This window comes from Hirundo rustica, chromosome 26, assembly GCF_015227805.2.
Source record: "Hirundo rustica isolate bHirRus1 chromosome 26, bHirRus1.pri.v3, whole genome shotgun sequence".
NCBI classification, from domain to species: Eukaryota; Metazoa; Chordata; class Aves; order Passeriformes; family Hirundinidae; genus Hirundo; species Hirundo rustica.
Genome location: NC_053475.1, coordinates 4,277,790 through 4,303,243, shown reverse-complemented (window position 1 = coordinate 4,303,243; position 25,454 = coordinate 4,277,790). Strand labels below are relative to the sequence as shown.

General features: G+C 57.2%; 1 protein-coding gene across 8 annotated transcripts in view; it reads right to left on the bottom strand.

The window, feature by feature from the left end:
- Positions 1-25,454, bottom strand: part of TCF3 (transcription factor 3) — an 84,079-nt gene that overhangs the window by 24,290 nt on the left and 34,335 nt on the right. For 7 of the 8 annotated variants that reach the window (XM_040086905.2, XM_040086908.2, XM_040086910.2 and 4 more), the window contains exons 4-8: positions 15,398-15,471; positions 14,272-14,368; positions 5,958-6,025; positions 2,766-2,895; positions 1,169-1,218 (exon numbers count right to left, since the gene is read on the bottom strand). In XM_040086905.2, coding sequence (XP_039942839.1) covers positions 1,169-1,218; positions 2,766-2,895; positions 5,958-6,025; positions 14,272-14,368; positions 15,398-15,471 — 419 coding nt within the window. The remainder of the gene's footprint in view (positions 1-1,168; positions 1,219-2,765; positions 2,896-5,957; positions 6,026-14,271; positions 14,369-15,397; positions 15,472-25,454) is intronic. The other variant, XM_040086906.2, reaches the window with a different exon arrangement.

Sequence of the window (25,454 nt, the reverse complement as noted above, 5' to 3'; positions counted from 1 at the left end):
CTGTGAAAGACTGGAGTGCAGGTGTCACTCAGTCACAGGGAGGGGCTGAGCTGTGGAAAATGCCAAGCAGCTCCTCCTGTGGGAATCAGGGCCCTCCAGGACGGAGGACAAGCCAAGCCCCGGCACTTTGAAATCCGAGGCCAATAAAGGCCATTTGTCCGGGGCAATGTTTTCCCCACATGTCGACCAGGGCCTAAAGCTCCAAATTTCACACAGAAACTCACGGCAGCGACACGGATTGTGGCTCAAACAGGTTCTCCCTGTAAAAACACAGACCCTTGGAGCTGTTTCCTGCCTCACATGGATCCACACGGACCCTCCAAAACCCCCAGGTCTGTGAGCCCAGCCTGGCAAGGCCTTGGTGCCCTCATCCTCCCAAACCAGCACCGCGGGTCCGATCCCAAAGGCAGAGCCTGCGGTGGAGCTTACAGCTCTGCTCCCAGGGGATGCACAGCACGGATTTCCCCCGTGGATGGGGGTGTTCCCCGGGGAAGCTTTGGCAGAGGGTGAGGGCACAGCTCCAGCACAGCCCCGGCCCGGGGACAGAGCCCTAAGGGACAGAGCCGTCCCCCTCCAAGCACGCAAACATTCCAGCCAGGAATGCAGCCCGGCCGCCAGACAGCTCCCGTGTTCCTGCAGGAGCCCCGCAGCCCGCTCCAATTAGCCTTCCTGGAGATCCCATTACTTGCAGCCACAAAGACATTGTTCAGCTTATTCCCCTGGAACAGCCGCGGGAGCAGGGAGAGCGTATTCCTGCGGGCTGCTCGGCTTTCCTATAAAGCAGCGCACACCTGGAGCGGGCTCAGCTGCCCGCCCCCAGCGTCGCCTTTCAGTCCCCGCACAGCGGCAAACGCGGCTCCGTCCTTCCCCGCGGAGCTCTCCCGCACGGGAAATCCCTTCCCTTCTCTTCCCTTCCCTTCCCTTCCCTTCCCTTCCCTTCCCTTCCCTTCCCTTCCCTTCCCTTCCCTTCCCTTCCCTTCCCTTCCCTTCCCTTCCCTTCCCTTCCCTTCCCTTCCCTTCCCTTCCCTTCCCTTCCCTTCCCTTCCCTTCCCTTCCCTTCCCTTCCCTTCCCTTCCCCACCCCACGGCCGCGATGTTTGGGGCTGCAGGCTCCGGCGCAGGAGCGGGGGGTGGCCGGGCGTGGGGAAATGGGAAATGCTGCCGCTTACCGAGGAGGGGAGTCCAGGAGGCACCTTCCGAACCTTTTTGGGCTGTCCATCTGGGTCAGAGAAAAGAGCATCTCAGGTTTCAGGGGGTTAGAGGGAGGGGAAACGAGCTGCAGCAAAATGCTCCGGGGTTGGAAACTGAGGGTGCAGACAGGGCTGAGATCCCAAATGTCCCGTGGCCAAGGAAGCATCAACGGTGGAAATGTCCAGGGATGAACCTCTCCAAATCCTACCTGCACCCTTTGGGGCAGGTTTCACACCAACACAGAGATCCCAGGACAGCAAGGGCTTGTTGGGAGAGACTGAGTCCATAAATATAATAACACTTAATGTTATAACCCCTCATAGGTGTTTGTTTGTTTGTTTGGAAACACTTTTAACTTGACGTGAATTTTTGTAGAGAGCATGCAGAAAGGGAACACAGGCAGGGCTGGGCTGTATTTTCATTTGCTTCCTACACAGGGACAGACTTGGGGAAGCTGCAGTGCTGCAGGAGGCAGGGATGTGCTTCCCAGGGACAGACCCCAGCCCGTCCCCCCAGATCCAGCCCTGCAGGGACACAGTGACCTGGGGAAAGGCGACAGTTCAGGGACGTGGTGGGGAAACATCCAGAAGTGGCTCAAGGGGAAGCACTGGCTAAATGTTTTTTAAAAATCTATTTTTCATAATTATTATTTTATAACTACATTTATCATAATTATTTTTAATTATTTTTTCATAATTTTAAATTATTTTTCATAATTAAGGAAAGCCCTGGCTGGGGGGTGCAGGGTGCTAACACAGGAACCTGCCAAGCCAAGGACTCTGCTGGGATGTGCCTCCAGAGCAGAAATTCATCCCACACAATGTTAGAGAATCATTTTCCAGGCTGAAGTGGCAGCACCAGAGTAGGTGCCTTTTTCTGAAAAGCACTGAAAAACGCACCCATCGCTGGGTCACTTCTGGTTTCACTTGTTGGGGAAAGCCCGAAATAGCAGCAGGAAAGTGGCTCTGAAGGGTGCAGGGGGAACTGTGACGAGAAACACAAGTTCTGGGGAACTGGAGCTTGTCTTCCCTCTGAAGTTAAACTCGCACCTGACCCCAGCCTTTGGTAAAAGCTTATTCCCAGGCTGATCCATGGGCAAGCCCTGCTTGCCAACAGTGGAGCGGGCAGCGAGAGCTCCTGGAGCAAACACTGCCCAGGCAACGTGTCCCCGGACCTCCCGCTGCCAGCCCTGCCAGCAGCCACAGCCACAGCCTCCACGGCAGCCCCAAGTGTGCCAGGAAGGACAAGGGATGTGCTGCGTGGCTGGAGGTGTTTTTACAAGAACCTCAAGCCATTTGCTGCTTTCAGCTAATCCGGCATTTTCCGGAAAGAGGGAAATCGTACCTGACTCTGAGCTCCCCTTTTTTGAGGTTAGATATCTCTCTCTATATATAGAAGAGATATTCATAGGCATTACCTCCCCAAAAAAGAGCAAACGCTAAATTCATGCCAGGGGCACGCATGGCAGCATCAGTCCCTCATTCCCAACGTCAGTGTCCTCGTTCCCACAGGCAGATCCGACGAGGGCACCTGCCCAGGTGGCGTGGTGGCACCGGGGCACGCGCAGTCACTCACCTATGCTGCTCTCAGCACCTCTCCTGCGAGGATTGTTGGGGTAAGAAAAATACTGAGACGCCCCTTTGGCCCCGGTGGGGGAAAGCGTGCTCGGGCTGGCGATTCCCATCTCGCTGGGCAGGAAACCGGGCTGCAAACAAGGAGAGAGAAAAGCCCTTCCATGGAGTCACACTGGAAAACGACTCGCTGGGAGAGAACAGAGCTGCTTTGAGCCACCTTCACACCAATTCAGCTGAGGGGAAAAATAAACATGAGCCAAGGGGCCAGGAGGGAAAGCAAATCCATAAATATGGGGGTGGAGGTGGGGGAATAGGTGTGGAGGAACAAAAGGGGCTTTCAGCTTGTGCTTTCCTGCTGGACCCCAGCAAGGAACCTCTGCAAACCAGGGATGCAAACCAGGAGGCGCCACGGTGGGGGACGTTGAGGTCCTACAGTCACCTTGCAGGTGCCATGGCAGGACCATCGTGGTCCCATGCTCACCTTGATGTCCAGGAGGACAGGATGAGCCCCATGTCACCAGCCCACGCTGTGCCCAGTGCCCTGGAATGGCGCTGCCACCGCTCAGGGTGCTTTTCTCCCGAGTTTTATCGGGGAAAAGCCAAATCCCTCTTTCTAAAGCCGGGAGACTCCTCCCTCGTGTTTATCCCGGCTGACCTTGGGAAGCAGTGAGGAGCCGGGGGAGCCCAGGGTGCTCCCTCCTGGGACAGAGCCTCTCCTCCAGCACTGCCCCTCTCACCTCGGGAGGAAGTTCAGTGTGTTTACACGGAATTGCACGGGGCTGCCAAAGGGCCCTCGAGTCCCAAAAGCTCAGCTTTGACCCATCTTCCGAGGGCAACACATGGAAATAAAGGAGGATTTCAGGCTTTTGAGAAACTGGAAAGAAAAACCTTTGCTTTCAAACTCCAGAAAGGGGTCAGGGAGGGAAAGAGGAGCTCGTGTGTTCACAGCTGGTGACATTCCTGCAATCTGTTCCACTGCTCAGGTTTCCTCTGCTCTGGACCCGCTCTGTGCGCGGCCAAGGAAAGCACCCGAAGGGATCCCGGGAGCTGCTGCTCTGTTCCTCCTGCAGGCAGGAGGCACACTGGGATTTTGAGGCAATTTCCCAGAGAAAGGGGTTTTCTTCCCATTTCCTCTCCCTGGGGATGCCCCAGGAGATGGTCCAGGGTTAAGCAAGCGGGAAGTGCCCTGCCAGCTCTGCCCCAGAGCAGGGCACTTTTGGGGAAGAACACGATCCCCATCCAGGCCATCTCCACCAGACAATTTTTCATCTTTTCAAAAACAAACAACAACAAAAAAAGATCAACCCCCCCTCACTCCCCCAAACTGGAGCCAGAAGCAACAACTGCTCAGGGGGCCACAGAGGCTCCACTGGCCTCCCCCCACCCCCACAAGGGGGTTTTGTCTCCTCTCCACATCAAGTGGGATTTGCCACCCGATCCCGAGCCCTGCGCCCGCCTCTCCCAGGGCCTCTCCCGGCCATTTGCCCCCCCATTTCTGTTACCTTATATTCCCCCTCCTCCACGAAAACCCAGCAAAACCATCGCATCCAAAAGCAACACTTGGCACCGGGCCCGGTTTTCTTTGAGCAGCTTCAGCGGTAAATGAAATCCACTCTGGCACAGCCAGCACAGCTGCTCCAGCAAAGGAAACATCCTCACTTCAGAGAGGAGGAAATTATGACAAATTTGTGTAAAATTAAAACATGTAATATGTGTGTGTGTACATGGATAAAATAAAAGCTGTCCGGCCAAAAGCTCCTCCCTTGGCTCCAGTGCTGGGACTGTTTCCCCAGGGCCACGCCGGGCACCGAGGGGGCACTTGGAGCCGCACATCAAAGGGAGGTGCTCGCTCCTTCCCGAAAAACTATTTCTGGATGCTGGTGGCAGCAGGGAAGGTTATCACAGGGCTGCTCCTCTGCGTTCCGGGCTTGGATTGATGCCTGTGGAATTCCCCACAGGAAGCAAAGTTGTTTCCCCAAGCAGGTCCTGCCATGGGGTTCACGTGGGGTGACCCAGCGGGGCCAAGCTGCGTCTGAAAGGAGCGGCTCTGGTGTGCCAGGTGTCCTCCAGGGTTGTGGGGATCATGGAGTCCCAGAAGGATTGGGGTTGGGAGGGACCTTAATGCTCAATCTGTCCCACTCCCTGCCATGGTGGGGACACCTCCCACTGCCCCAGGCTGCTCCAAGCCCTGTCCAGCCTGGCCTTGGGCACTGCCAGGGATCCAGGGGCAGCCACAGCTGCTCTGGGCACCCTGTGCCAGGGCCTCAACACCCTCACAGCCAACAATTCCTGCCCAATCTCCCATCCAGCCCTGCCCTCTGGCACTGGGAGCCATTCCCTGTGTCCTGGCACTCCAGCCCTTGTCCCCAGTCCCTCTGCAGCTCTCCTGGAGCCCCTTCAGGCCCTGCCAGGGGCTCGGAGCTCTCCCTGGAGCCTTCTCCTCTCCAGCTGAGCACCCCCAGCTCTCCCAGCCTGGCCCCAGAGCAGAGGGGCTCCAGCCCTTGCAGCAGCTCTGTGCCTCCTCTGCCCTGGCTCCAGCAGCTCCCCATGCTCCTGCTGCTGCACCCCAGGGCTGCACAGAGAGCTCCTGCTGCAGGTGCTGCATCAACAGCCCCACCATAAAACCAAAGCTCCACCCGACAGTCACTCAAATGATGCTGCAGCAGCACAGAAACCACCTCAGAGACCCTCCCTCCCCAGCACTGGGACACAGGACACTGGCCAGGGGACTGGGAGATGCTGCTGAAGGGGGAGAGGGAAAGCCCAGGACAGGCAGTGGAGGGGGAAGGAGCCTCCTGGAGCGCTCCCTGCCCACGGCCAGCCTGGCACAGGGAGAGGCTTTGCTTGAATCTGACTCCCTGCAGCTCCCCAGCAAGGCAGCGTGGCTGTGTCACAACTGATCAGAAACAAAGCAGGAGTAACGATAACAAAACGAGTGAGGCTGAAGAAGACTGGGAAAGAAGCGAGAGGCTACTACAACCAACATTTTCTAACCTCTGACAATTCTTCTGAGCCAGCAGCACACACCAGTATGAACCCCCACCACTCCACAGAGGTTTTGGAGCAGGGCAGAGGCTTCCCAGGACCCCGTGCACGGAGATGAGATGTAAATCCAGGCTGGATTTCATTACCAGACTCTCACTCTCGGGAGCCAGGAAATGAAGCAGAAAATCTCACTGCATTTTATCATTACCTGGTTTAGTCCTGGCATCCCTGTGTCTCTTCCAAACGTGGAGTATGAGGCTCTTTCACTGCTCTTCCCTGCAGAAGGAGAGAAAAGACAAGGTTTGGGGTAAGAGGGAAGTGGAGGGGGTTTTTTTTTGCCTCCAGACACATGGATCCTGCCAAAGGACAAATCCTGCTCCCGTGAGGCAGCTCGCCCGCCCCCCATGAAGGGACAGCCTGAAAAGTCCACGGAGAGCAGGTCCAGAAACACCAAAAGCCTGGAGCTGCAGCGGCACAGGGAAATGCTGGTGGCCATGGAAACTGGCAGTGTCAGCCCCGAGCCAAAAACTCCCTGCAGGCTCCGGAGACGCGGCCAGCTGGGCTTGGCAGAGACGGGGCTGGAGCAGAACGAGGCCAGGACAAGTGACCAGACTCCGGGTGTGCTTCCCAGACAACAGGAAATGCAATCCCAGCACCCGAGAGCTGAGCTCCTGCTCCACACAGGGCACTGGGCACCTTCTTCCCCTCTCCTGGGGAAGGTTCAGCTTCCCCAAACCTGCTGCTCCTCACAGCCAGCACCGCTGCCAGCTGGGGTCTGTGTGGGAACAGCCCCGTGCCAGCAGTGCCCGCCTGCCCCCGTGAACTTTATACAATCCCAGATGGATTTGGGTTGGAAAGGACCTCAAAGCCCATCCAGTGCCACCCCTGCCATGGCAGGGACACCTTCCACTGCCCAGCCTGGCCTTGGGCACTGCCAGGGATCCAGGGGCAGCCACAGCTGCTCTGGGCACCCTGTGCCAGATGGGAGAAGAGAGAAGCTGCTCACTGTGCAACATTACCATGGAGGTCTTAAACTCAACCCAAAATCTTTAGAGTGGATTCCCCCAGTGAAACCCCCAAGCCCCAGGCCCCATTCCTGGTGGGAAGGTCCTGGCAGCCCCATTCCTGGTGGGAAGGTCCTGGCAGCCTCCCGCTCCCTCTGTCCAGTGACAGCCAGAGGCTCCGGGTGCTGCTGCCATTTCCTTTCAGAGGCTTAAACGTTAAGTAAACAAAGGTCAGAATGTCAGAGGATGGATCTCCTAAATGACCTAATTTCTAAAAGAGCTTAAGAGCTCGATCTGCCGCAGCACCAGCACAAAGAACTCAGCAGGTTGTGGCTTCAGGCAGGTCCTGATTACTCCTAAAGCAGAGGAAAAGCAGGGTAATGCCAAGGGGGTTGGCTGGACAGCAGCAGCCAGGTCTCCCATCTGGTAACACACTGCTGCTTCCATGTGTGACTGGAGTGGAGAATCACAGAAGGGTTTGGGTTGGAAGGGACCCTAAAGCTCAGCCAGTTCCACCCCTGCCATGGGCAGGGACACGTCCCACTGTCCCAGGGTGCTCCACAGCCCATCCAGCAGCCTCTGCTCACCAGAGAACTTGGGCTGAACCTGGGGAATCCTGGATGTGCATGGGAAGGTGAAGGGACATTGGCAATCACCAACTGTGTGTTGCTTAGCAAGAGCAGATGCTGGTTCCTGCCCTGCGATGGGGCAGCCCTGGATGCAGGGACAGGCTGGGAATGAGAGGCTGCAGAGCAGCGCTGGGGGAAGGGACCCGGGGCTCCTGCTCCATGGCAAGTTGGATCTGAGCCACTGCTGAGTCCTGGCAGCCCAAAGGGCCACCGTGTCCTGGGGGCACCAGGCCCAGGGAGGGATTGTCCTGCTCTGCACTGGGGCAGCCTCACCTCCAGTGCTGGGGGCACTTTGGGCACCACAAGGTCAGAAGGATCCAAAGCTGTTGGAGAGCGTCCAAAGGAGGGACACGGAGCTGGGGAAGGGTCTGAGGAGGGGCTGAGGGCACTTGGCTCGTTCAGCTGGAGCAGAGGAGACTGAGGGGAGGCTCCTCGGGGGCTGCAGCTCCTCCCGAGGGGAGGCGGAGGGGCAGGGGCTGAGCTCTGCTCTGGGACAGGGACAGGAGCCCAGCAAGGGCTGGAGCTGTGCCAGGCCTTGGGATGGAGCTCAAGGAAAGGTTCTTCCCCCTGAGGGTGCTGGGCACTGCCCAGGCTCCCCAGGGAATGGTCCCAGCCCCGAGGCTGCCAGAGCTCCAGGGTGGGATTGTTGGGGTGTCTGTGCAGGGACAGGGGCTGGACTGGGTGATCCGTGGGGATCTCTTCCAGCCCAGGATATTCCAGGATTCTATGAACCCAGTGCCAGATCTGCACTGCTCCAAACCCACAACCTTCTCTGGATGTCTCTCATTCCTCACTCAGCATCTGCTGCACCCTTGGGTCTGCAGGTGCCCCATGGGATGGGGGATTTTTGGGAGAGCCCTGGGCAGCCCCAGCTCCTGCACCCTCCATCATCACATAACAAGGGAAAAAAAGCAGTAAAAAACTCAGCAGAAGAAATTTTACATTTAACTGTCTATGAAAATAAGGCAGAAGAAAGAATGGGAGACTTTTCTGGATTGGAATGTACCTAAATTCAAAAGGTGCACAATCTGAGCAAGGAAGGGCTAAACTTGCCAGCAGAAGGAGCTGTTTCTGTGGGCAGGGAGATGGCACAGGTGGCAAACCCAGACCCAGCCTGTCACCCCTTGGCAGCCACAGCCCAGGGCACCAGCCAGGAAAGGTGGGAAAGCCCCAGGGAGGAGGCCTGGATCAGGATGGGGACAAATCCCAGTAACGGGAAAAGCCCACCAGGAATCTCCCCAAACCCCATCTTGCCCCCAACAGAATTACTGAAATCCTGCAGATGGGCGTGAGGGGATCTGGTGGGAGGAGGAGGAGGGGAAGATACTGGGAATAAATCCCTTGAAGAGGAAAGGGGTTTCCTTTGGAAGGGAGGTGAAGCACAGTGGAGGAACCTCGAGTCAGTGCACCCCGACACTGGCTGAGAGCATTCAGCATTTCCAGATCTTTCTGGCATCCCCCTCCTGCCTTTCGCCCTGCCAGCTCCATCTCCTGCCCCTCATCTGCCTGTGCTGCCTCCAGCCCTGCCTAAGGAGTTTCCCAGCCTCTCTCCTCTCCCAGCATGTTCTCTCTTGCAGGACCTGGCAGCGTGGGGCTCTGGGATGCCTCCCCCAGCCCTGCCTCCACCCAGGGCTTTTCCAGAGGAACCCCCCACGCCGCTTGTGCGACTCCTCCCCAAGGCACATCTGCTCCCTGGAGCTTGGAGATGAGGCGGAAAAATAAAAACTGCTCTTCCCAGAGGTTCCCACCCGCTCTGGCAGTGTCAGGCATCGGCTTTGGCACCCTGAATCACGGCAGCATTTCACCTCCGCCAGAGCAAAGTGCTTTTAAATAAACTCATGGGTTTGCCATTTCTCTGTCACAGACCACAGAATCATGGAACAGCCCGAGCTGGAGGGGATCCACAGGGATCATTGAAGTCCAACTCCCGGCCCTGCACTCGACAGCCCAAGAAAAAAAAAATATTTAAATGCTGCCTACAAGTTTTTCCAGCACCCGCTGGCAGAACCAGTGCCCCCACATCACCCCAGCCCCAGCACAGGCACCACCCACCGCGCACCTCCCCCAGCCCCACACTGCTAATTCCATTAGAATTCCATTAGAATTCCGGCCTGGGGGAAAAGGGGAGGCAAAACACAGCCAGGGATTAAAAACGGGGAGGAAAAAAAGAAGTTAAAAAACCAGGAGCAGCGACAGCCCCCTGATTAAACCCATTGTCCAGGAAGACCCCAGTCTACAGGCGCTGACAATACCCACCCGATTAGGAACACTGCTCTGAAAGGCAGCTAATTACTAGAAATAATTACTAGAAAGAAATCTGTTATGGCTTATCAGTTTCCTCGCTGTTTAACCATCCCGCTCCCTGCCCGTCCCTGCTGAAGATGAATGGTAAATTGTGAAATTGGTGACTTCAAACACACAGAAAAGCCCTTCTCACCCTCCTCACCCTCTTCATCCTGTGGGATGAGCCAGGCTGTCACTGTGCTGTGTCCTGGCACCACCTTGGGACAGCCAGGGATGCTCCTGTCACCGCTCCCCACCTCAGGCTGGGAAGCTCAGAACTCCCCAGGAGGTTCCCTGTCCTCCAGGAGCAGCACCAAAGGCTCAAAGCTGGAAAACTTGGAGGAGGAAGCAATGGAGGGCTCAGACATCGGTTCTGTGCCTGCTCACCCGCTTCAAAACCCCCACCCGGCGGCCTGGGATGTTCCTCATTCAGAGCACTGATGGTGTTTCCATTCAGAATCGCAGAATCCTGGAATATCCTGAGCTGGAAGAGATCCCCAAGGATCACCCAGTCCAGCCCCTGTCCCTGCACAGACACCCCAACAATCCCACCCTGAGCACCCCTGAGAGCGCTGTCCAAACGCTCCTGCAGCTCTGGCAGCCTCGGGGCTGGGACCATTCCCTGGGGAGCCTGGGCAGTGCCCAGCACCCTCGGGGGGAAGAACCTTGCCCTGAGCTCCATCCCAAGGCCTGGCACAGCTCCAGCCCTTGCTGGGCTCCTGTCCCTGTCCCAGAGCAGAGCTCAGCCCCTGCCCCTCCGCCTCCCCTCGGGAGGAGCTGCAGCCCCCGAGGAGCCTCCCCTCAGTCTCCTCTGCTCCAGCTGAAGGAGCCAAGTGCCCTCAGCCCCTCCTCAGACCCCTCCCCAGCTCCGTGTCCCTCCTTTGGACACTTTATAATTTATTTTCTTATTATTTTGACAAATGCAGGTTATTCCATCCAGCGCCAACACAGCCCAGAGCTCCCTGCTCAGGCCATCCTGCAGAGTTCTGATTTTCCCCATCACCTGTGGAGCTGAAGCTGTGGCAGAGGGAAGTGACTGAAGATTCCCCTCACGCTGTGCCTTCAATGAGAGCAGGAGGAGCACCCGTGGGAGCCCTGGCTGGGGGGAGCATCTCCCACAGGTGCTGTGTCAGTGCAGCCCCTCTCGGCTCTGTGCTGAAGGTGCCTCCCATAGCCAAGCTCCCGTCCTGACCCACGTTCATCCAAAGAACATCTGGGAGCTCAAACTCCACAGCTGAACAGAGATCAGTGCTTTTCCTTTCAAACTGCTTTTGGATCAGGTGTGGAGCACCCTGTGATCCACAAGGTCACCACCCGAGACTGGGCTGGACTGGGGCGAGGGGCAGTGACTGTCCCTCCGGCTGCTGCTCCTGCTCTGGGGCCACTGCAGGGAACAGGGATCAAATCAGAGCTTTGCACTCCCCCAGCTCCACCCCAGGGGCTGAGCAGCCCCTTCCTCACCGCCCCTGGGAGGGGACTTGGGCTGGGGGACCCTTGGGCTGGGGTGGCACCAAAGGGCCCAAGCGGGACAGGAACAAGGGGCAGGGATTCACCCTGCAGGGATTTCAGGGATGTGCTGGCAGCGTCCTGCTCCCCTCAAACGCACACCTGCTCTCCTCCTCTCCTGGGCCACGCAGATCCCTCCAGCCCTGCCTTTCCCACGGAGTTTGCTGCTCGTGGAGTTTGTGACACCGGCTCCCGGCACAGAGACGCTGGGCAGAAATCTGGATGCACACATTCCAGTGCTCCCTCACCCAAAGGGTCACTCCACCCTGCAGCCTCCCAATCTGTCCCCCTGCTCCCTGCTCCTGTCAGATCAGTCTGAGTGGAGACACGGCTGCACCTGGGATCCCCTGGGGACCTCCAGGGCCCCAAACGCCGCCAGCCTGCAGGGACAAGGGAAGGCTCCACCCTGGAAGGGATGAGATTGATCACTGCTTCAGAGCTCAGACTGGCAGGAGCTCCTCAGCCCACCGGACTGGTCAGAGCACAGCCTCCTTTTCCATGGAGAAAATTGAGGCAAACAATCACCATTTGCTCCATTTCTCCAGCACGTGCTGCCTGCTGCAGTGTCCCTTTGCTGCGCTCCCTGTCCCCAAAGGCCATCCTCAGAGGACAGGGGGCTGCAGCCTGGCCCTGGGACATGCAAGGACTCCTGGAACACAAAATCCAAAGGATGGGGGTCCCAGGAGGAGCCATCACCCCCTGACTGCTCAGAGCCCCAGGGCTGATTTTGGGGGGCCCTTTCAGCTCAGTGTCCCCCTTTACTGGCCCAACCCACCGCTGCCAACACAGAGCATCCATGCTGCCCCCAAAATGGTTCTTCCTGCAGTTCCTGATCCTCCTTGAAGAAATAGGGGTTGAGTGGGAAAGAGAGAAAAATTCTGATCTTGGAGAAGGGCTTAGATGTTTCACACGCCTTTCATCCATCAACTACCACAACATGTTCATCCTCATCTGCTCCCTCCACCTGCTCAGACCTCAGAATTCCCTGGTTCCACTCAAACACCCCATCAGCATGAACCTCCCGCCCTGAGGGGCACCTTGCTGGCAGCCAGGGCCTGGCAGACAAGGGGACACATTTCCAGAACTCCCCTTTCCCTCCCATTTTTCCTCTGATTTTACAGAAGCATTGTTTTATTTTCCTGCCTTTCCTCTCCCTCATCCCTTTGCATTTGGCCACTCTAAAGGTTTTCAGAAGCAGCTTGGAAAAAAGGAAGAGAAAATCCCACCCCTGCTCTTCCCCATGTCCTTCCTTCCCAGCACATGAGCAAAGAGGCTGTGAGGGTGGGTGGGCCCTGGCACAGCTGTGGCTGCCCCTGGATCCCTGGCAGTGCCCAAGGCCAGGCTGGACAGGGCTTGGAGCAGCCTGGGACAGTGGGAGGTGTCCCTGCCATGGCAGGGGTGGCACTGGATGGGATGTAAATTCCTTTCCCACCCGAAGCATCCCATGATCCGTTGATTCTACAATGAAAACTGATTTACATACTTTGGAACCTGCTCCCAGAACCGATGCTTTCTGCTTTAACCACATTCAATTTTAGGAACAAAAAAGACTTGGAAATATGAGGAACCCTTTTCCCCCTGCCTGTTCCCTGTTTCAGTGGTGGAGCTCCTGGTGCTTCCCCTGCCCCCCCTGAGCCTGGGGCCAGAGCGTGGCCACGGGGCCAGCGCTCACCCTCAGCTCCAGAGCCACCGGCAATCGCCCACAGAGGCTCCGGCCCCGTGCCGGGGACCGGTCGGGCTCCAGGGAGCCGCAGTGGCTGCCAAGGACCCGGAGCCCCGGCTTTGAGAGGGAGCCAAAGGCGTCATCCCCGCACACATCAAAGGGGAAACCTGCGTGTTCCTCCCCGGGCAGCTCCTTCTCAGCTGGAAACTCTCAAGGCTGCCTTGGCCCCGGGTGTGGGATGGGCTGGGATGGGTCCCCCCACGCACAGCCCCCCCAGCACGGCTCCCCTGCCCTCCTCAGAAACTCCTCTGTGCTCCACTTGCATCCTCCTGGGGCAGAGAGGGACGATCCTCCCTTGCAGAGGGGCAGGGGAGCTGCTCGCAAAGGCACAGGATCCCCAGGGACACCCAAACATCGTCCCCAACAGCACAAGGGGTGACAGGGGGGAGCAGAGCTCACGGTGAGCCCCAAGCCCTGACCCAGGCCAGGAGGGACCAAGGTGTGGCTGCTCCTGTCCCCGCACAGCCCTGCTCTGCTCTTCCCCTTTGCCGCCACACCCACAAGGGGGATTTTATGTTGGGGGGAATTTTCTGTTTCAAACACGATTCCCTTTTCTTACCCCTCCCTCCCAACCTGAGCAAGCCCTGCCCCGGCCCTGCTCCTTCCACACGTGCTGGAGCGTTTTAACCGGCCCTGCGTGGGCAAAGACGGGGAGGACTAACCCCAATTCCTGACCTAATGCCATTAGAGCTCTCTAAGCCCTCCAGGAGGGATATTTTCTGCTCTTAATCTCTCCTCCCACCCCCGAGCTGGGAGAGGTGACTGGGTGAGCGGTCACACGCATCTGGTCACGCAGGATCACCGGCCCCAGCACTCGCCAGCCCCTGGCAGCTCCTCAGGCTGCCTGCCTGGAGCTGGGGATGGAGCAGACAAGGCTGGAGCCTGACAGGATATGGGAAGAGGCCCCTCCAAACCCCACTGCAGCAAAGGGAGCAGCCCCAGCTGCCACCAGCCCCTTGCAGGCCACAGTCACACAGTGGGTCTGGGTGGAAGTGACCATGGTGGGATCATCCGGTGCCACCTCCCCACTCAAGCAGAGTCATCCCAAATCCTCAGTAAATCCTGGACAATGAGCACCTCTCCCATCCCTAATTCCCAGCTCCCAGGAGCACACTCAGCCCATCCTGGCAGGCATCGACCCCTGCTACTGCCTCGGGGCGCTACCATAAAGCAGGGAAACACAACCACACACAGGAAACAGCTGGCACAGCTGGCACAGCTGGCACCAAGCAACCCCCTGGGTACCACCTCCCTGGACCACAGCTTGGAGAACACCTGGAGCAGGTCCAGCACTGTCCCAGCACTCCCCCCACCAGGGACCAGCCAGTGCCACGTGTCCCGTGCCCTGGGGACCTGCAGGCGGCTGCAGGCACTCACCCACGAGTCCAGCTCCCAGGAACGGCGGCGAGGAGATGCTGTTGTGGGATGGCAGGTCCCGGTGCTCACCGTAGTGGGGCCCTTCTCCATAGCTCTGCTGGGACAACAGGGGACAGTCACACCCCAGCTGGGGATGCTGAGCCCAATCCCAAAACACGAGGCTGCCAGGGCCCAGCCTGCCCCAGGAAGGGGCAAAGCCAAAGGCTCTTTGTGAAAAGGGCGTGGAATGGATTTTATCCTCGTGCCAGGGGAGAGCTGGGCAGTGCAGAGGCCGTGGTGTTGGGAGGGGACATGGCAGGAGGGGACATGGAACCATGCTCTCCCCCCTGGCAGCTCTTGGGCAGGTTGGCAGCTCCTCCCTGGACCAGGGCGGTGAAGGGGCAAGGAAAAGGCTGGATAAGTATAAATGTATATTTTTAGATATATTTATACAAACCTATGAATTCTAAATATACAAATGAGAGTTGACACCACAGCCCCAGCTCTGCCTCTGACCGGAGGGGATGGAGAGGTGCCATTGCAAAAATGAACCCCACAAACCCATGAAAACAAAAATGACACCATTTCCATGAAGTTTGTGGCGTTTCTCTCTTCCCATACTCAGGCCCCAGTCATGAGGTGTTGTAACCCCAGCTCCTTCCCTGCAAAACCTTTCCCAGCTCTCCATCCCCCCGTGGCCAGACAACGTGGTGGATCGCAGGGATTCTCTCCCCAGGTTCCCCAAGTGTTGTGGGCTGGGTGCTCAGGAAGCTCTGCCATCAGATGAGATCCCCCAGCCTGCTCAGATCCCTCGAGCCACCCATGTGTGCCTCCTTCGAGGACCTGTCCCAGCCCCTGGGCCCCTCTCCCCACACCAGCACCGGGAGCAGGGATGGAGATGCCTGAGCAGCCACGGGAGCCCATCCCAGTGCAGGTCTGGGAGAGGTTTTTGGAGGAGAAACCTCAAGGGGACCTCAAGGCAGCAAAGCCTGAGGAGATGGGGATGGGGGAAACCCTAGAGCTCACAGAACCCACGTCCAAAACGGGGCAAGAGAAGCTGCTGCAGGGTGAGACCCAGCGCTCTGCAAGGCCTGGGAAAGACCCCGTTTGTTTTGGTTGGAGTTTGGTGTTTGTGCTTTGTCCTTACCCTTCCTTGGTCAAACGTGGAGCTGTTTTGATCTGCCGTTCCCCAGGAACCTGATCCCGATCTTTCATCCAAGCCTACCGAAAAACAGGAAGAACAAAGGTTACTCTTTGCTTTATCAGCAAAGCCTCAAAGGTGTTCTCGTAAAATTAACTCTTCCTTCTACAAACAAAACAATATTTTCATTAATAAACCACTTCCACTTGGCGTGACCGAGCCTCCCCTCTGCCTCCTCACCTTCCCACTCCCGCTGGGAATTATTCCACAAACTTCAAAGCAAATCCCACCACAGCCTGGAAATGGTTCAAAACATGGGACAGTGGGAAGAGGATAAACAAGTATTTTAACTCCTTTATTCCAGAGAGCACCCACGAGCCTCCTTCCCCAGAGAGCCACGGTGAAAGGGACTGAACTGTAAATCAAAAACACACGGAACCCATTTGGATGCTCCAGCAGAACTTGAGTTTTGCCCATGGTGCTGGCAAGATCATGGGCCAAACTCTGTTCAACCTTGCAGAGTGGAAGAGTGCCCAGAGGAGAAATCCTCAGGTGGGAATTGCTGGGGTCCAAGGGTACAGAGTGTCCAGGGGTGTTCTTTCAGCCCCCCCAGGCTCCCCTGGGGCAGTGGGGCCATCAGAGCACGTCCTCGGCCTTCTCAGGTGCAGCCTTCCCAAGAATATCCTGGGCAAAGAGGGATCCAACCCAAACCAGCAGCGAGCAGGAGGAAGGTTTTGCAACGTTTCTGCACAGGCTGCGGTGGGAAATCGGTTCCTTTCATCCCCTGCCAAGCCCACGCAGGCGGCACCTCCTGAGCTGCACGAGGCACCCAGGGGAGTCAGACACTCAGGGAATGCCTGGGGCTGGAAGGGGCCTTAATGCTCATCCCACCCCTGCCATGGCAGGGACACCTCCCACTGCCCCAGGCTGCTCCAAGCCCTGTCCAGCCTGGCCTTGGGCACTGCCAGGGATCCAGGGGCAGCCACAGCTGCTCTGGGCACCCTGTGCCAGGGCCTCAACACCCTCACAGCCAACAATTCCTGCCCAATCTCCCACCCAGCCCTGCCCTCTGGCACTGGGAGCCATTCCCTGTGTCCTGTCCCTCCAGCCCTTGTCCCCAGTCCCTCTCCAGCTCTGGCAATATCCACCATGACACAAAAAACCTTGGGATATTGCATCAGCACAGCTCCCACAGTTCCAGCTGATACCACAACCACACAGGAGGAACCTTCCCTGGAAAACAGCCTCGACCTGACTCAGCTGCAGGATCTCTGTGCTGCTCCATCTCCTGCTGCAGTGGGGCAGCAGGGGCTGGGGAACAGCAGTCGGTGCTCAAAGGGGGAAAATCCAGGGATTTGAGAGGGGCCGGGCAGGGTGGGCGCATCCATCACCTCTGGAGGTGCTGCACAAACACTGTGAACTCTGCTGGGTTGGACAGGGAGAAATCCCAGACCTGCAGCAGCCTGAGAGCGAGGGTGGCACCACCAGGGGCACTTCCCACGCCACGGCCACCCCCTGTCCCCAGCAGGGATCGGGGTCCCACCGGCCCTGGGGTGACACCGGAGTGCCCCAGTGGCAGCGCCGCGGCCCCAGGGCTGTGCTGGTTCCTCCAGCGGGGGTGGCACTCCCGGGTGCCCCAGGATGTCCTTTTGGGAGCGGGGGGTCAGGGCTCAGTCCCATTTCGCTTGGCAAAGCTGATTATTATGGGAAACATGCCTCGGATTTGTCTCGTCCGCTCCCCTCGCTGTTCATTTAACCAGAAACTTCTTTCAAATTACATCCTTCTATTTCTGTGCCTTTGTGTTGATCATTTCCCCAGAGAATTGGTGTTTAATTGCTGTCTAATTTGCATAATTATGCATATTAATCTCCACACCTAATGAATATTCATAATTCTCATTTAGATTTTGTTTTCTAATCAAAAATTTCCAATGTGATTACTGTGCAGAGCAGGGATAAGCCTCTAATAATACCTTGGATACTAGGGAGAATTACTGCCAATTCTCCCACCTCCTACTTCCTAGAATAAACTTTTGCTTTGCTAATGTGTTTTTCCAAAGCAATTCATCTGCAATCCCTGCAAACCCCGGCGAGGCAGGAGGCAGAAACGCTCCTTTGAGTCATTTTGCTGTCACAGGTGGTTTTAAAGCTCCCCAAGGGTGGGGGAGAAGACACGAGCAGGATCAGCAGCCTTGGACATCCTTGGAAAAGTGTTCCCTTCGGGCTGGAAGGACAAGGACTGCATGAGGAACACCAGGAGCCTCAGAGGCAGAGGGGGAGCCAAGGTGTGGGGGTCCAGACCCTCAAACCCAGCCCTGCCCCACGCAGGATGGACTTTGGGGGTCCTGGGTCACCCTGGGTCACCCTGACCTCTCGCAGAACCCTTGGTCCTGCCACCATCCCACCGACAGAGCAGCACTCCCAGGCCAGAATATGCCTGCAGAGAGGATGCTCAGGGCTTTGGAGGGTGCCTGGAAGTCTAGAGAAATTTTCCTCAGGTTGTTCCTCCCCTGAATGTCCCTTCAGATAGCCAAGAACCTTCAGATGTTCTCCTGAGTTAAGCCAAAACAGCCTGGGCACAATCCTGTGCCCTGTGTTCTGGGATGCCGCTGCCCGAGCAGGGAGATGGCAGCAGATGTGCCACCGTGGTCCTTCCAACCTCACCCATCCCGGGGTTCTGTGCCAAAATTCCTGAAAAATGAAACGAAATCCTTGCCTGGTGCCCCCAGCGAAGGATGGAAAGGGGACAGCGAGTGGCACAGGGGGCAAAGGCTGGGAGTGAGGGTGGCACATCCCCTGGACAAGGACAAACCCTGGCACGAGCTGCTGCACCCTGTGATGCCATGGGCCCAAACCCCTGAGTGCTCCAACAGCAGCTGCAGAGGGTGAGGCACTCACCTGGGCATGAACAGGTCCCTGACCCCTCCTTGGCCCCTGTGTGACACCAAATGGGCTCACAGCAAACCAGCCCTTTTTTGGGGGGAAGAAATTCCTCCCTATGAGGGTGTTGAGGCCCTGGCACAGGGTGCCCAGAGCAGCTGTGGCTGCCCCTGGATCCCTGGCAGTGCCCAAGGCCAGGCTGGGCAGGGCTGGGAGCAGCCTGGGACAGTGGGAGGTGTCCCTGCCATGGCAGGGGTGGCACTGGGTGAGCTTTGAGCTCCCTCCTAACCCAAAGCAGGTGGGATTCTGGGATCCCATAACCCCTGGGGAAACCCAAAAGGCCTCTTGCACCCTCCAGGTAGTTCCTGTGGCTGCCAAGGTGAAGTGAGGTTCCACTCTCCCACCAAAGCACCATGCTTCTGGAAGCATCTCTCAAGGCGCCCATGCCAGCTCTGTCTGATGTCTCCTCAAAAATAAAGTCTTGCACCTTCCCCAAGCTGCAGCCACCAGCTTGAAAAGTGCCAGCAAAAAACCTCCCTATTTTCAGTGCCTGCAGGTGTTTCAGGAATTCAGGGATTTCTGGGATGAAGCCAGGAAAAAGCAGACTACCCCCTTTCAATGTCTGGCATCTGTCCTACATTCCCTGCCAGCCCACTCTTCCCTCCCTTCTTATTCCTAAAGATCCACAATTTTGCAGCAAATGCCCTCGGCCAGCCCTGCAAAATCCCAATGTTTGGCCATGGCAGGAGTGTCTGGAGAAGCTCCCATCAGCGGGAATTTGCTGCACTCCCAGCACAAAGCCCCCAGTGTCACCCCAAACACGGTGACAGGTCCCAGCTCTGTGAGCAGCCAGGCTGGACACGAGGAGGGAGAGGAAGGGGAACAAGAGAGGGCAGCTGGGGCGGGAAGGACACAGCACTGCAGCTCATCCAAGGGCACCCCAGCAGCTGTAGAGGTGACCCAGGTGCCCAGGGAAGGGACAGAGGCACCTTGGGGCACCTGGGAGTGTTTCCTGCCTCTGGGCATCGCCCAGGAGCTGCCCCAGGTGAGATGGAGATCCCATGAGAATCTTCTGGAGCCCAACTGCCCCATACCTGGAGACTGATCTGCTGCCTTAAAGCAACCCCAGTGCTGGCAAAAAAACCCATAAATCCACATCACCAAAGAGAGATCATGTGCAAAGGGCCATGGTGATGCTGCAAGGGCTGGAGCCCCTCTGCTCTGGGAGAGCTGGGGGTGCTCAGCTGGAGAGGAGAAGGCTCCAGGGAGAGCTCCGAGCCCCTGGCAGGGCCTGAAGGGGCTCCAGGAGAGCTGCAGAGGGACTGGGGACAAGGGCTGGAGGGACAGGACACAGGGAATGGCTCCCAGTGCCAGAGGGCAGGGCTGGATGGGAGATTGGGCAGGAATTGTTGGCTGTGAGGGTGTTGAGGCCCTGGCACAGGGTGCCCAGAGCAGCTGTGGCTGCCCCTGGATCCCTGGCAGTGCCCAAGGCCAGGCTGGACAGGGCTGGGAGCAGCCTGGGGCAGTGGGAGGTGTCCCTGCCATGGCAGGGGTGGCACTGGATGGCTTTAATGTCTCTTCCAACCCAAACCTTTCTGGGATTTTGTGATTCTGTGACTGAAAACTCCCATGGCCCTGAGCTGAGTTCTGTCTGCACGAGGGAGCTCCATCCTGGCAGGGCTTGGCTGTGCCACCCTTCCAGTGCTCTCCCACCCTGAGCTGTGTGAGTTTTGGAGATGCCCACGTGCCTGTGCCGCTGGCAGGAGCTAACTTGATTTTAAAATAACCCCATTTCCCAACTACCCAAGTTAAGGCACACTTTCCAATTGAGAAACGACAAAAATAGGAGCTACCTCCTCTCACCATTAATACAGTTATTAAACTGCGTACAGATTAATTGTGCATTTTAATAACCCTGAGCATGAATATTCATAACACATTTCTTGCTCGTGTTCTAATTAAAACATACTAATAGAATAAGATGTAGCTGTCAGACTGTCTTTTTTTTTTTTTTTTTTTTTTTCCTCACGGTTTTCCTGCCGCAGCCAAGAAGAGCTGATAGACAAGAGCTTCAGCGGGGATAAAAATGATTTAAGCACATTTAGGCTCAGAAAAATCATCCTCAGTGCAGCAGTGAATCCCAGTGAAGGCTATGGACAAGTGTCCAGTGACACAGAGCAACGAGAGCTGTGCCCAGCCAGGAGGAACACACAGCTGCAACAAGAAAACACAGGAGAGTCACAGGAAAGGGGAACGGTTCTACCTGAAGGAAGGCAAATTTACTTCAGATATTGGGAGAAAATTCTCCCCTATGAGGGTGGGGAGGCCCTGGAATGGATTTCCCAGAGCAGCTGTGGCTGCCCCTGGATCCCTGGCAGTGCCCAAGGCCAGGTTGGACAGGGTTTGGAGCAGCCTGGGACAGTGGAGGGTGTCCCTGCCATGGCAGGGGTGGCACTGGATGGCATTTGATGTCCCTGCACCCCAAACTATTCCAGGATTCTATGTAAAGGCATCAAAAGGGGGAGGGTTTTGTGATGCATCCCACATCCCACATCCCTCCCGCTCAGTTCCCAGCTGCCAGAAACGCTGCACCAGGAGAGGCTGCCCTGGGTTCAGCGACCAGAGCCCCCAAACCTAGCCAGGCACTGATCCCTGGGCCCTGAGCTCCCAATGGCCCAGTCTGAGCTCAGCTCTTGGATATGGTGTGGGAGGGAATGTGGCTCTGGAGTCAGCTCTGACCTCCTGGACACGGCCAAGGACCCCAAAACCTACGGCCTCTGTGTGAGTGGGACAGGGTCAGGAGCTGGACTCCATGGTCCTTGAGGCTCCCTCCAAACTCAGCATATTCCAGGATTCTGTGAAAGGTCTTTCAAAACAAGCTCAGTCCCTAACAATTGCTTTGCTCAAAGCTAAGCTCAGGGGGTGTGCAGCCATCTCTCCGGATCCAGAGGACATGCCGGGATGGAGAACAGGATGTTTTGCTCCTGAACCCTCTCAGATGCCACTTGTAAAGCACACAGAGTTTTTGCTCTTAACTCCTGTCATGTGGGATACCCTGAGCAGAACATGCACTGCTGGAAAGCGTCAGCACCGTGGTTCAAATCACGGAATGGTTTGGGTGGGAAGGGACCTCAAAGCCCATCCAGTGCCACCCCTGCCATGGCAGGGACACCTCCCACTGCCCCAGGCTGCTCCCAGCCCTGTCCAGCCTGGCCTTGGGCACTGCCAGGGATCCAGGGGCAGCCACAGCTGCTCTGGGCACCCTGTGCCAGGGCCTCAACACCCTCACAGGGAAGAACTTCTGGGATTTCTTCCTAAGACTCGAAATGTCCTAAAGGCACCTTGTTTTCACTTGTCAGGAGGAGGAGGCAGTGAGGGACCCTCGCAGCAGCCCCAGGGGTGACACTGGGGGACACTGCCGGGGTGTCTGTGCTGCTGGAGCTGTGTCAGAGCCAGGCTGAGCCTCTCCCTCCCCCCAGCCCCCACAGTCTGCCCTCCCTAATCTGATTCCAGCAAAACGACTGGGCCAGGCTGCCTATTGATTTATTTATTTATTTGTTTGTTTTTAATTCTATTAAAAATATTTAGGCCAAATCCCTCCTGTGGCTGGAGGAGGTTGGGAAGCAGCTGTAAGTGCCACGAAGGTGCATCTTCCATCCTCAAGAGAGACCACACAGTGCCCACGGTGGGGATTTGAGGGCCAGGAGGGAAATTCCAGCTCTGCAGCCACAGCAGCGCCCGAGGGCTGGAGCAGGACAAGGATGTGGTGGCAGCTGGGAGCAAAAACCCCACAGCCAGCAGCTTCTCAAGCTCATGGACTACTTAGACCCGTGGAATGGTTTGGTTTGGAGGGAACCTTAAGGATCATTTTGCTCCAGACCACTGCCATGGTTATTTAACCCAGAGAAGCCCTGCTCCTCACCTGCCTCACTCAGAGGTGGGACAACACAAGCCACCGCAGGCACGGCCAGCACAGACAGGGGCAGCACAGGCAGGGGCAGCACAGACAGGGGCAGCACAGACAGGGGCAGCACAGGCAGGGGCAGGGGCAGCACAGACAGGGGCAGCACAGGCAGGGCCAGCACAGGCAGGGCCAGCACAGGCAGGACCAGCACAGGCAGGGGCAGCACAGACAGGGGCAGGGGCAGCACAGACAGGGCCAGCACAGGCAGGGGCAGCACAGGCAGGGGCAGCACAGACAGGGGCAGCACAGGCTGGGGCAGCACAGACAGGGCCAGCACAGGCAGGGGCAGCACAGGCAGGGGCAGCACAGGCAGGGCCAGCACAGGCTGGGGCAGGGGCAGCACAGACAGGGGCAGCACAGACAGGGCCAGCACAGGCTGGGGCAGGGGCAGCACAGGCAGGGCCAGCACAGGCAGGGCCAGCACAGGCAGGGGCAGCACAGGCAGGGGCAGCACAGACAGGGCCAGCACAGGCAGGGGCAGCACAGACAGGGGCAGCACAGGCAGGGCCAGCACAGGCAGGGGCAGCACAGGCAGGGGCAGCACAGACAGGGGCAGCACAGGCAGGGGCAGCACAGACAGGGGCAGCACAGGCAGGGGCAGCACAGACAGGGGCAGCACAGACAGGGGCAGCACAGGCTGGGGCAGCACAGGCAGGGGCAGCACAGGCAGGGGCAGGGGCAGCACAGGCAGGGGCAGCACAGGCTGGGGCAGGGACAGCACAGGCTGGGACAGCACAGGCAGGGGCAGGGGCAGCACAGGCAGGGGCAGCACAGCCTGGGCCACCGGTGCCACCGTAATTTGACTGGAGGCAGAGGTGACAGAAGGCTGCTTGATAAACACTTCCAAATTAAGCGGCTTTGTGCGCTAATCGCTCTGGCGATCAGCCCCACAGCAAAATCTCTGCTAAAAGGGATTGGAAATCAATAAAATTAGTTGGCTAGTAATTAGCTTTAGTCCCAGGAAAACCAGCAAAGTTGTTTTTCCTGAAGAGAGCTGGCTCCATTCGGTGAGGAACAACGCAGCCGAGCACCCCCCAGGAAAGGCTCTGAGGTGCTGGCACAGCCCCTGCGAGGGAAAAGGGGGTGCTGGAAGCAGCTCCCAGAATTCCTGTTTATTTACCAGCCCCATCCAGCCCCAAATAGGAAAAAACAGCTGTGAGTGGAAGGCAGCCGGGAGCTGTTTACAGGACGTCGATTGTGGAGAGGACCATACAATTTGTTCACTTCCTTTTCCCGGTGCACGACAAAACAATTAAAATAAAAATAAGAGGGGGGGGGGGGATGGATAAAAAAACCCACCCTGAACACCTGGAGGGCAGCACGAGGTCCCTGGCAATGCCACCCTGGAGGGCTCTGGGGCAGGGTAGGGGATGTTTTATCCCCTTCACTTCCTTGAAATTTCAGGTTGGACCAAATCTGACTGATTGAGACAGCGAGGCTCAGCTGTTCTGCTGCACTGGAAGTGTCCAGGGCCAGGCTGGACAGGGCTTGCAGCAAGCTGGGACAGTGGAAGGTGTCCCTGCCATGGCAGGGGTGGAATGTGCTGCCACTTCCTGACCTGTCCAGGGGCATCAAATGGGCCAAGGTGGCATTTCCCTCTGCTCTGGGACAGGAGCCCAGCAAGGGCTGGAGCTGTGCCAGGCCTTGGGATGGAGCTCAGGGAAAGGTTCTTCCCCCCGAGGGTGCTGGGCACTGCCCAGGCTCCCCAGGGAATGGTCCCAGCCCCGAGGCTGCCAGAGCTGCAGGAGCGTTTGGACAGCGCTCTCAGGGGTGCTCAGGGTGGGATTGTTGGGGTGTCTGTGCAGGGACAGGGGCTGGAATGATGATCCCTGAGGGATCCAGCCCAGGATATTCCAGGATTCTATGAACAGATGCTCTGGACCAGGAGAGCGCAGTGACACCATCCCCCAGGTGGGGACACACAACAGCACCACATTAAACTCACAGATCCCTGCAGGATTTCTGGGGCAGAGCCTGACCCTTTATCTTTGTGATGATGAACGAAGCCAGAACCCGAAGCCACGACAGCCCCATCCACCCCACACACAGCCCCACCCAGGGAAGCACCTGCTGCCGCCACCCCCTCCCCAAATGTGCACTCAGGGATAATTTTTGACTTCAAAAAGCTGATAAAGCTGATGCCACCACTTTGGTGATTGTTAATTCCTCTGCTCAGCATCTGCTCGGCATCTCCTGCACTGCATTCCAGTTCAGCAGTTTCTGCACACACACAGATGGGGTTTAGGAAATCTTTGGGGCTGGGGAAAAATACAGGAGGACCATGAAAGGAGTGGGGAAAAATGATCCATCAGCTTTCCATGAGGGATAACTATGGGGAGAAATCGAACTTACACCAGAACCAAACAAAGCCTGGAAGAGGAGAAAAGAGTCAAAGAAGTACTTTAACAATTCCTGGTCTTTTGGAAGATGCTCTGATATCACTGGAACTGCTCTCAGAGGACAGGGCAGGCTCCAAGGCAGCCCCCGGGCTGCTTTGGGGGGTGCTGGTGTGGCAACCCAGAAAAAGAATCCTGTAGTGTCCTGAGCTGGAAGGGATCCCCAAGGATCACTGAGTCCAACTCCTGTTCCTGCTCAGGACACCCCAACAATTCCACCATGTGCATAATCAGCAGTAACAATATGCAACAATAAATGTACAAACCAGTGCCCAGCACAGGGGTGAGAAAGTTCTGGAAAAACCAAAAAAACCCAACCAGCAAATCCAGCCATCCCTCACTTAGACACAAGTCATATCAGCAGATGTAAAGGAAGGTCCCCACCGCATTTTAGGGAGAAATTTTATGGTAATCAAAAAAAAAAAAAAAAAAAAAAAAAAGCTTGCCTTTATGTTAAGTCATCATTAAGGAAATTAATAACTTGGGCCAGCACAAGTCTCATCAAGGCCTTGCAAAACGACTGCACGGGGTGCCCGTGGTGGCACTGGGGCACAGCCACCATCCCCTGGGACCAGAACATGGCCAAGGACCTGAGCCAGGGTGCCAAGGTTCACACCAGGGGTGAATTGTTGGGCTGTGCTCCTCCTGGAGAATGGGTCAGACAGGACTGGGTTTATTAAACTAAAGAAATGGGGATGGATGGATGATGGATGGATGGATGGATGGATGGGAGCAGCCCTGGGAGAGGGACTGGGGGTGTTGGTGGGGAGAGGCTCAGGCTGCCCCGGCCATGGGCACTGACCCCAGAAACCCCCCTGTGCTG